General features: G+C 51.3%; 2 protein-coding genes across 2 annotated transcripts; one reads left to right on the top strand and one right to left on the bottom strand.

Moving 5' to 3' along the window:
• Positions 1–1,668: 1,668 nt before the first annotated feature.
• Positions 1,669–1,981, top strand: AYL99_11761 (hypothetical protein; the record flags this gene model as incomplete). The annotated part of the gene is made up of 2 exons (XM_018843266.1): positions 1,669–1,779; positions 1,874–1,981. 2 exons carry the CDS (start codon positions 1,669–1,671, stop codon positions 1,979–1,981), a joined length of 219 nt encoding a protein of 72 aa, XP_018687368.1.
• A 6,744-nt stretch (positions 1,982–8,725) lies between these two features.
• Positions 8,726–10,207, bottom strand: AYL99_11760 (hypothetical protein; the record flags this gene model as incomplete). The annotated part of the gene is made up of 1 exon (XM_018843265.1): positions 8,726–10,207. One exon carries the CDS (start codon positions 10,205–10,207, stop codon positions 8,726–8,728), a length of 1,482 nt encoding a protein of 493 aa, XP_018687367.1.
• Positions 10,208–11,711: the final 1,504 nt, after the last annotated feature.

The raw sequence follows: 11,711 nt of genomic DNA, 5'->3' as shown, positions 1-11,711 counted from the left end.
AAAGTCTGCAGTGGTGTGATCCAACACTACCTAGAAGTGACTTGCAGGACTGAGTGGTGGTCTTGTGGTAGAAGAAGCCATGGGGGTGGTGGGGACTGTCGAGAGGATGTTTATAGTCGCAGCCGTGCGAGATTCATCGTGTGGATCTTCAGTAGGCGGTGTTGATTCATCTGATGGTGTCAGCGCAAGGAAGCTAGGTGCGTGACTTGAAGGCATTGTCGCGCAGTGTATTGTCAGTGATTGAGGTCGAGAGGTGAATAGATTGTTGAGGGCTTACTCTATACATGATGAATGCAGAAGGCTGGAAATGCCACTTTGATATTCACGTGCTTGTATGTTTGTCGCGAACCACCATCACAAACAAACAATAGGAAACAATCAATCAATAAGAGTCTTTGGCGCGTCAATCATTTAGACACAGCCCAGATTCGCGGCTGACAATACGCGTGAAGAGGCCAGACACGTAATTCACCGACACTATTATTGACGCCAAGGGAATGAGGTTGAATGACGTCATGCGGATGGTTGGGTATATAACCCTCCACCGTCCCCCCCCTCAATTTCCCTTCTCTCCATCTCACTCCGACAACTTCCTCCTGTCAAACAGAAGGGAAGTTGGTGATTTCAACCAGCACAGCGTCAACATGTGCTGCAAAACTCGACACATACTCATTCTTTGAGCTCTGCTCTATATAAACATACCTCTTCTTTGGTGGTCATACCCTTCCACTCCTCGCAGCGATCCAGATCATGATCGAAGCCAACATTCTGATCCGCAACACAAAAACACATCCACCTTTGTTTCGCTCTGCGAAACGACAAGACCATCCAAGTGCATACTGCACTACAAAAGACACTCCTGCGGCCACACAACCACTTCCGTTGCATATTGCAAACGCCACAATGGCCCTGAGCCACGCCAGGCCCTTTCGAGAATTTAAAACTTCGCTGAAATCCCCAATCACACTCGACCACACCACAACAAACTAAATATATACAAAAAGTGTCAGGTGTGACCCACCCGACCAGATCAGGACTAGCCCGTCCTCTAGACAGAACACCCTCAACTCACTGAACACTGCCATTGTGGCGACCCTTCTTTCCTAGTTGTGGGCTGGTGCTCGACCCATTCGATTGTCGTCTTGCAGCAAAAAGGCTGCTGCTGCTGCCTTAGCCTCCCGATGACATCAACAAGAGGGTCCCTCTAGAGGGAAGTTGAAAAGGCAAAAGGCGAGATTGCCTCGATGAGGAATAAGCTACGGGAGGCAGAGACCGAAAATTCCCACCTCCGAAAGGAACGAACTGAGCACCAGCAGCTTAAGAGGTTCCTCAGGCCACTTCGGAGCTCATGGAGTGGGCCACGTCTCGCCCGTAGGCCTTTTTTGGCTCAGCACGCAGTCTCGACCGCCAACTACTCGAGACCCAGAATCTCTACAAACGAAAGCAAGAGGAATCTGAAGAGCGCAAAAAAGAGAATGCCTTGATGGAAATCAGATTGAACAAGGCGGACACGGAGAATCGCCAACTCCGTAAAAGGGTCGAGGACATGACCAAGGTACTGGAAACCGCCCCCGGACGACCCGCAGATGTTGAAGATAAAGAGAAACAGTGCGCTCCACGAGGGGATGGTGATTCAAGCTACGCCCCAGAGGCTACTACTGATCAAACATGGCTGGAGGACGCGCATTGGCGCGAATTTTCGACATGGGTTCGCAGAGTGGTGGCGACCATCTGAACCGAGTCGAAATCCTATCAGCGCAACACAGTCACAGAAATCAGGTACGTCTCGTCCCGTGTGAAGGAGTTGCTCTCAAGTCTGTACTGCCCGACATACTTGGTAGAGAAGTGCTTCACCAGCTAACTAACTCAACAGAAGCACGATCGACGTCAAGGGAACGAGGTCGAGTTGAGTTTGAGGGGATTTGCGAGGATCCAATACCGTATTTTAGGAGTCCTTCACAAAGGATCAGACTTGATGTGATTGAGAATGGTGTGTCGTCATGGCATAGACCAATATTTGATGGCGAGAAAAGTTCAGGGAGTTTCGGGGGCCAAAAAAGACGGGTTTTGAGGGCAGAGAAAAGAGTTAGAGCGGGCGATGTCACTGACATGGTTGTTACTGATCCTGCACCTTTTTCAGATAGCAGTGGAAAGAGAGGACACGATGGAGGAGGAATACGACGTGGAGGATATCTATAACGCCAGGTTCTTTGGAAGAGCCCGACAATTACAGTACTTGGTGAAATGGGTAGGATATATAAAGAAGCAATAGTGCTACTGGGTGGAGGTGTTACCAGGATGCGACGAGCTGGTACAAGAATTCCACGCTAGGTAAATAAATAAAGCTAGTCCTCCCGCATACTACGACTTCAACACCAAAACGAAAAGGAAGACGAAACGAAAGGATGAGTCCGTTACGAGAACGGTCCGGCTGATCTGATTGTCCTATGACATTTTGGACCTACCCGAACGGCATGAGATTATATCAAACCCAGGAGAGTTAGTCCAGAGGTCGTCGACATTGGTTAGGCCAATCAGCACGGTTAGGTTCACGCTTCAGAATGGAGGAGTTATTAGTATATTATCGATTATCCTCAGAGACGAAGGACTGGCTATGAGAGGAGTTGATATCACGTCCAGCATGACGGACTACCGCGCATAAGGCTGCGCGTACCTTTTATCTTTCGTGCCGCTATCGCCACCACTAGTTAGACTCCTTCCGTGTCAGAATTCCATATCATAATTGCACCCTAACAGCGATTGATTGCTCCTGTTCCAGGTTGCTCCACGATAGCCGTGGTTCTGCAGGAACCACTGGAAATGACAGTCTGATCCTCCACTCCGATGCCTGTCCTCGTCCGAAGACCTCAATTACACCTATTTCTCTCACGACGCCGACACCGACGCCGTCAAGCTTCCCCATACACGATCTGCACATGGTGTTCAATCCTTGCTTGTCTCTCCATCTCTCGCCTTACTCCCCCAAAGCTCACGCGCTGTTCCATCAGCTCGCTCGGAGCGCTCCACGTCCATTTCGGGCATGAGAGTCCGCCAATGCCTGACTGCTGTCGTGGGTTCTGTTCTGCCGTCTGCTTGGAATTGTACCTTGCATGCCAGCTTGCCTGATCCTCGCTCCTGACCAACGGTGAGCCTGTACGCATGGCAGGCTTTGCACACTGCTTCCACTCCCTCCCATCTTGTGCCCGTGCCTAATCCCTGGTTTTGCGGTGATCGTGTCGACAGCGGTCGGTCGCCCTTTGTCTGACCGCAGCAAACGTCTCAGCGACAATTCTGTGTAGCCCCTGACGCAGATCTCCAGTGTGGAGGTATCAGCAGGCTAGTTCCTCCAACTGAAGGGTGAATGCGTTATCAAGAGATCAAAGCGATGGAACAAGTGGTCTATTGATACAAGATGTCGACTCTTGGAGATTTGGAGATGGCCCAAAGGTTGACAAAGCCTGCGTCAGCTATATGTACCTACGAGAATCGGCTCTTCTAGCTGGCTACCAGCGGGCTGTCGAGCCAGAATGGTCTAACTCGATGGCAATTGCGGACCGAGAGGGCATATATTCCCGTGGATCGTGCAGCCGTGAGCCTCTGCACCAACCAATGAAGATGCCATAGCGGCATTAACTGCCGCAGCAAAGTCCATAGCCAGCAAGGACGCAACACAACATTCAACACAATATGCAAATTCTCCCCATCCCGTCCTCCCCATACCGCTCGGAGGGGGAATGTAGCTCTTTTGTGAATCTGGGCTGGGAGTTGGATCTTCTTTGTTGACTGGGTGCTTACTCAATGTGCTACTTCGTCAATGGACAATTGACATGGCTTGTGGTGAAACGACTGAGACTTCACAAGATTTTTGTTTGCTTGTTGTCTGAGATAGCTGCAACCAACTTCGATTTGATTCTGTCGGCATTCCTGATCCCTCGAAGGCGCTCTTGTCCTTCTCTCACGTGCAGTTGAGTAGATGTCAAATGAACTGTGGCTGTTCATTAAGAGATTTTAGGATAGTGTCCGAGCTGTAAGCTTCGAAGTCCATCAGATGACGCCTCGCTTACGACTCGTAGGCAAGCACCGGGATTCAAATCTAGCGTCGTAGCATAGTCATAAGTCTAATGGATATGCTCAGCCTTAACCGGCAATAAATCGATGAATTCTAGGATGAGTCAGTATCTGCATGAGCTGTCAAGCTGGCCTCAGTACCCGGACGACTGCCTCCGAACGCTTAACAAGCTCAGCAGGCGGTCTATGCTCAGCTCGTCGACTAGAGGGTGAGCGACGCGAGCGTGGTGCGACATCCTGAAGGAGCGAAGATGGAAAGGAAGAACATTCGTGCGCATCAAAGACGTCCAACTGTGCCAGGATATACACCGGGAGCGGGCCCGAGAGATCAAGGGAGCAGGTACCGGAACATGCAGTAGCAATGACCACCGATCGGGAAGGACAGGTGGCACAGACAGGTTCGTCAGAGGGTTGAACCCATTGCCAAATCTAGCGACAGGTGTATCTCCCGGTGGAAGCTTTGGCATGAAAGACCAAGCTGAAACCGATACTTGCACACAATGTAAATGAACGAAGACTTTGCAGCTCTGAATGGCTCAGAGTCCCTATGAATAACTTAGTTGCTCACCTCCTAAGTACTGATAGACAGACGCACTATGTCCGTCGAGATCACCAGGAATAACGTCCTAGGCGGTCCTCACATCTCGAAACGCCGTGCGTGTATCTTACTGGTTCGATCGAGCGGTCCACGATAATTCAACTGAGAGAGGCTACGCTGCAATCCCTTTCGGTATGGAGAACTCGGCCAGACTCCCTTGTGTGCTCCAGTTGCCTGATCGTGATATCTCCACGCGCTTGATGTCTTCCCACTGCTTCTTGTATGGAACAGTGCGGTCACGGAGGTCTCTGTGCCGGCTTATTTGTCAAACCTCCATTTTCCAGAGTCACCACCTGGTGACCACCTGGATGCTGAGCGGTTCAGGGCGAGGTAGCAGGAAGGCCCAATAACATAACGTCGAGTAGAATGTGCGCTGGAATAGTCGGTTTGTAGGTGCTGCCCAGGTCGCAGATAATAATGTTGGATCTCTTCTCTGCTTGCGAGAGTGTGGTATGTGATAGAAAAGTATAGGATAAACAGGATATGAGGTGCCGAGTTCGACAGTTAGACTAGTGAGGGAGCGCAATAGTTCAGGAGGTGAAGTAAAGGACCCACAATAAATTAGCCATATATTTTATTCTGTCCGAATTTTCCCCACACCAAGACCCCCTCAACACGACGAGGGCGAATCACATCGACACCCGGTCCTGTCAGGTCAAGACTACCACCGGGGTCAGTCGGCAGCAGGACCTGGGGTTCGAATCCCACCGACATCAACCTATAAAGTAGCGAATTCGTAGTATAACCGGCCGGCCGAGAAAAACCAACCCGCAAGGGCGAGTTTCGCTTATCACAAACCAGGTTGGTTGACCTGCTTTGTGATAAGTTTTTGCCATTTTGTCTGTTGATGTTTTGTTTGGTTGGTGTGCCCTCCCTACATTGGTCAAGGACAGATGTGATGTACCTGTCACAGACCTGTTACTTGAAACTGTGACGCTCAGTGGTGAATATCACCACGCTATGTGACTTGCCAATCCAGTTCTGGCGTCTATAGATCATCCTTTCCGTTGAACCTCATGCAGTTGTGATGTCTCGAGCTGTACGCACACTGTTTGCACCCTAAGATCTACGTTGTTTAAGAGCCTTTCTGGTGGGAGATACAGTGTTCTTGCTGAGAGACTATGTGATAGTGTGATAGGTGCATAGGCATCAGTATATGCTTTGTCCACTGCGGCCGTGACAACCAGGTCTGGCCAACTCGAACCGTAAGGCTCCGTGGTAACGGGATCGAGGGAACCGTAACGTCCACGGGGGTTTGGGAATTTACACAATCCATGGAAGATGAGTCTGTGTGACTTATGTTACATATACAGTGTCGATACCTTCTTGATCTACCGCCTTTTGATCTTCCTACTTCAGTTGCGCACGTACTGTGTTTGTATCTTCAGCCGCAATATAGAGCTTCAAGCCTCCGACAAACATCCACCAGCCTTCTCCACTATCTCCGAGGATCTCACTGAATCGAGGCTCCCTCGTTGCCTTGGGCTATTGCGAACGGTGAATCCGCTCATTGTCTGTTTGTCTGTCCGCACGGTCCCGAGCTGCATGGCGACATTCTCCCACTGCCTAACATGTCACAGTCTCTCGCTCACGTATTACACTGTACACTATATCACTCCGCAGAAACATCTGAGACATAAAAATAGATATTTTATCAATCTCGACCGCTTCATCAAATCTGACAGCATCCTCCTTTTTGTCCAGTATCTCGTCGATAACTAGTGTGTAGCTCTCGCCAAGGCCTTTGAGAAATACCGATACCCAAAAGGCATCCTGTAGTGGGAATTTCGAGACGTTCAGAGGGTCGTGCAATGGTTTGATCCCACTCCTGCTATTGAGCTGCGCATCAAATACCTGGACGTGTCACCGCGATTGTGTACCGTCCTGATGCCACAAGCGTGGAGAGTGCCGACACCACCGTGACAAAGCAGACAATCCAGCTCGTAGACAAGATAAAGGCCCCTGCTGCACTATCAAAGCTGTGAGCCCAGCCTGACAATGTGACTGGTTTGTTTCGACAAAGGACTGCGAGGGAGTTAGATGTAGACTGAGTAGAGCTGGCAGGCCAAAGCATTGAGCGAAGATAGTCCGTCTACCGAATCGGCATCATCGAATGCTAGGGGATTAAGGCCAGCGGGTCGCGAGTGATGGTCTTGGTCGGGCGCGAACCTGCACCACCAAGTCTGATGAAGGGTATTCGTAGCACTACTGAAAGTCTCACCGGTAACCACCTGTTGTACAAGCACAATACCTGTTGCCGGCAAAACTCCTTCCGCGCCCTTGTCGTTGAAGCTGATTCTGCTGGGATTGTTGAATTCGTTGAAATTGCGTGATGTGGAGCGAGGGACCTGAGATCATCCTTCATCCTCTTCGAGATCCTCAACTCCATGCTCGAGGCTCCAATTGCATCAATCAACGTTTTCAACCGCGGCCATGTCTGGTCATTGCGCACGGCACGGATAAGGCATGCGGGCTTGTGTGACCGACCATGACGTACATCGTCACTTGCATAACCGGGCCCCATCCCGCGCTCCCAAGAGCTGCGAGGACTGCGCCTAAGCGGCCAGAGGGTAGCAATGTGAAGAGCCTTGCCAGAGCTACCACGTCCCAAAGCCTCTGGAAGACGATAACTGTGTGAAGGCACGGTGACCAGTCCTGTTCTTCACTCCGTTTCCTTTGCCAATTACCATTCCCGGATTTGGAGAGAGGGTTCAAGGTAGGACGCAGCTTGAAAGGGCGTTTTGACTGGGCGTGGATGTGGGACAAAACTTGGTGAGCTGCCGCCAACGCTTTGAGTCGTGGAGTGAGGTCTCCTGAACGGGGATACGGTTGGTGGTCTTGGACGCCAGGTTTGGCAATGCCACGCCGTGAACCAACCTGGATGGCGGTGTGTCGTGCTATTGAGTAGTCAAGGTAATTCTCCGCAGAATTGAGGCTTTCTGCCAGGCCAAATACTATCCCATGTAAACACGTAGTTGAGCGATAGAGCTTACCAGCCATCGTTTTGTGTCCTGATCTCTCATTCCTAGAGCGGTATGAACTGTCCCGTTCAAGCGACGCCCCGTATCATCGTTGGAAAAAGAGGCCTTCAACGACCTGGTGGGTAGCGAGAGTACCAAAATCGTCCTGCTCATAAGTCAACACTTCGTCCATACTGTTGACGGTCGCAGATCATGCAGGCTCTTTTCGGGCATGTTCTCGGAGGTCTGCAGCGTGATGGTACAGCCTTCTGTACCTCATGCCGTCTGATTCCGAAACTCCTTTGTCCGGGCATTTGCTCTTCTGCGGCTTTGTTTCATGGCCTCCTGTTCACCAATGCTCGGCTGCTAAAAGGTCCATACTCATACAGCCTCTTGTCATCCGGCATGGAAAGAGGCGTGGATAGGGAAGTGCTGGGCTCGGAACTCGGGCGGAGGGGAACAGAGAAGGCCGCAGGCGCAGGAAAGGGATTGATCTCGACTGGAAAGCAGGCGCGTGGGATTCCTTCTTGCGGCTGGCGTTGATGGAAGAAAGACAAAAAAGCCAGCAGGGTCCCAGCATGAGCTGGAAGACCTAGGGGTAGCGAGAGACATGTCGCTAACATTGACACAGGGACAAGAAGGTGGAGATATACCGCCTCGAAGATGAGCAGCATGCATGCATTTCCGGGTCTTTACTATGGCTCCTGCATGGTATAATCAAAAGACAGGTTGGGGCGACGGGACTCCCCACACTGCTCCCTACTCCCCGGTCAGCTTCCCTACATGGGCCCTTGTGGCAGGCCCTTGGACTGATTGCTGGGAGCAACCAGCACCAGGATATCCAACAACATTCAGAGATGTCATCCAGGTTGGTGGCAGTGCCACCAGCACGCTGTGTACGATCCAGGATGAGCATCCGTCAGAGGCTGAGCATCAGGAGCGAGGAATGTGAATACGAGGTGTACATTCATCTAAGTACCGTACACTACCTAAGTTTGGTCGTCGATAGCCCTGACGCCATCGCCCCCAAGTCCTATCAAATGATGATAGCAGACCCCTCCTCCTCAACAGAGCCATCCACTACATTTGTTGGAGGTGGTTACTTGAATAGAGAGCCACCAGCCCCCCTCTTCCTCCCTTCCGCCTCAACGGCATCAATGAACTGCTGTGGCATGCCACTCGCAATGAACGCCGCGCTGGTATCCAGGTAGCACTCCTTGAAGGTATTCCACAAGGCGACATCCTTTGGGTCCGTGGAGACCGGACGGGGGTAGTAGGGGTCATTGAAATAGAAGCCCCTTTCGAGTTGCTTGACACCGCCCTGATCATGAGCAAACTCTTTGCATTGGTCGAAGTCCAAGACCCAAATGCCGATGGATCGATGATTGAAGTCGATTTCAGTCACCAGTTTTTGCACGTCCTTAGGGTTTGTAGCCTTGAGCTCTGCGGCGGTAGGTCGTCCCTTTACAGCTGGTGCGCTGCCAAACACAAACTCCACATCATTGGCATCGAGGTTTGCCTTCCAGTGGATGATTGCCAACATCTGTGCAAGAGTCTCGGCGTAGAGGCTTGTGTCGAGTCGCAGGAATTCCATCTCGTTCACTGTCATGTCGAAGTTGCGGAGTCTGAAAGTATTGGTCGCTGGTCGAGTTTGCCTCCGTCCAAGATAGATGCGAATCAAGCAGTCCTTGTTCTCCGGCTGCGATAGGAAGCTCTCCTTATTCTTTTTGACCTCTCTGGGTGCGAAGGCGTCAACGAGGGCAGCGCGAACTGGTAATGGGACAGGAAAGATTCGTTCAGAGAGGAAGCCAGACGTAGGCTTGATTGAGGATGCTTCAGGAAACAGGCCGCGATGTTCTTCCCAGAACATTTCATTGTCGGGTCCGACCCAGGCGCTGACTCTGGGCAGACTGATATTGCGTCTGTAGCCTGAATAAGTTGCGAGAAAAGCTTCTTCGATAGAGGCATGCTGGCAGTAGTCATTCCACAGCTGACCCTGCTTGCCCTCGTTCATAATCTTGAAGACTTGGGTCGTGCCAGTCAAAGCCCAAACAGTACCACATTGACCCTTCCCTACTTGAGTGAAGGCTTGCCGCCCGGGTTTGTCATGTGCTGCCTGATTTTTGGCAGCGAGGGAAGAGCTGGTGGAGATGTAAGACTTGGTGGACAGCATCCGATGGAGGACTTGTTCAGGGCCGTATTGTCGGAGCGCAGTGTCATCAAGGAAGGTTAGACCGGACATCTCGCCGGCGTAGCGAAGGGTAGAAGCCATGAGTGACTTGAGAGAATCAGTAACAGAGATGACGGATGCGTCCGTACGTGCGTTGTCCCTTCGAGACATGATGACCTTTAGTCCGTCAGCTTTATAGACAGAATAAAGAGGAGTGGAGACGAGGAGGTCCTCACGTTCAACTCGGTAGCTTTGGCACAAGAAGGTCCTCACGGTCAACGCGGTCGGTGATTTTCGCAGAAGAAGGTCCTCAGGTTCAACACTGTAACTTTCACACAAGGAGGACGGTAAATCCAGAGGCCTCTGAGGACCTAGAAGAATCCGCACGTTGTAAGCTTGGCGAGCAGGCATCGCTGTTGGGCCATTGCAATCACGACCCAGTTTACATGCTAGGCATCCACCGTCAATATCAGGTACCAGTGGTACAGTCATCCGCGCCTTCATCCTCAATCACGCCTAAATCTTGGACAGGTCCTCTACGGCCATGTGCTCAATGATGGCACGAAGGACTTCTGACGGTGTCGAGGGAGAGATCTACGTAGTAGCTATCGGACAATCCATCTTCCAAGATGCACAATACTGAGGATGATACAAGATAATACAGACGACCCAAATTGGGAACTTTGGAAAGCAGTGATTCGCCTTTCTTACTTCCCACCAGCCTCATTCTTTTCCCGCTTATGTTTGTCCCGATCATATCACTATGCCGGCGTGGCCATAGGAATTGAGAACAGCTCTAGCAGTGAAAAGGAGTCTTCCGTCGAAGCTGTGGTACCATCACCTTTGTCGGAGCACATGCTAGAAGGGGATATTCCGTTGTCTTTGACGCCACTAAGCGCCGAGAAGGAAGGACTCCCGTCATCAAACAGATTGACTTTTCTCAAGTTATCGCGGTCCGCCGGCGTGTAAGGCTCCAGATAAATAAGCCGCATACTGTTTCATTGGATGGGCGTGTATCTTTCCATGTGTGTCATTGTCTCTGTCGACTTTACCACGGGGCCGGTGCGTGCTAGCAAGTTCTTTTTTGAGAATCTGCATTGGTCTCGTGCCAACGGACGGCTGATCAACACCGCCGACGGGGCTGTGGCAGGCTGCCTTGTGTGCCTGACCGAGGAAGAAGGCCGAGAAGTTGTAGTGGCAGTCGATCCGGGGGCAGAAGCCCAGATTGCCGTGGACGGCAAGCCCTTGGATCTGCTGTAGGCATCAAGGGCTTCGTCGACCTGCTACGACGTCCCTGGACCTGTGGTTCCCGGCCCGCCGTCAGACATATAAAGCAGCGTTGAGCCAAGCTGATGGAAAACGAACTACCTTGTCGGGCTCTAATTGCCATTTCTCTGGGTATTATTGTGTAGCTGTGGGATAGCCTCTCCCAAAGCTCCGTTCTCGGTGGAGATGTCCAGTTCGGAGGCGGCTCCGGTACCTCTGGGCTATCTGACGAGAGGATGAGGTAGGACTGAAGGTGCAGTGGAAACGGGGTGGAGGGAAATAGGATCATCGCCCACCATGTGTTTCTAGTCCATAGAGTGGGCTGAGCGTGTGCAGGAAGACTCTCACTTTGAATTGTGGATATGGGGAAAAGGAGTTAGTCACCAGGGGTATCCAAGCTACAGAACACATGGCAGGACATTGACTACCAGGCCCAGACAACTCCACTTCGTGCTTGAGAAGCTTTTCTCTGCCTGGGCCTGGGCGCTAACAATCGCCCTGCTAATGAAGCCTTTCAAGAGAACAAAGGCTTTGAGTTGGGTCTGCTGGAGTCCCTCGGTTTCCAAGATAATGTCATACAAAGAACATGAATTCACCTTGTCCACAACAAGGCGTATACTGGAGTTGCTATGAGCCCTACTCCTGGAGA

Source organism: Fonsecaea erecta, assembly GCF_001651985.1.
Source record: "Fonsecaea erecta strain CBS 125763 chromosome Unknown Scaff16, whole genome shotgun sequence".
NCBI lineage: Eukaryota > Fungi > Ascomycota > Eurotiomycetes > Chaetothyriales > Herpotrichiellaceae > Fonsecaea > Fonsecaea erecta.
This window is presented reverse-complemented; position numbering and strand designations above follow the sequence as displayed.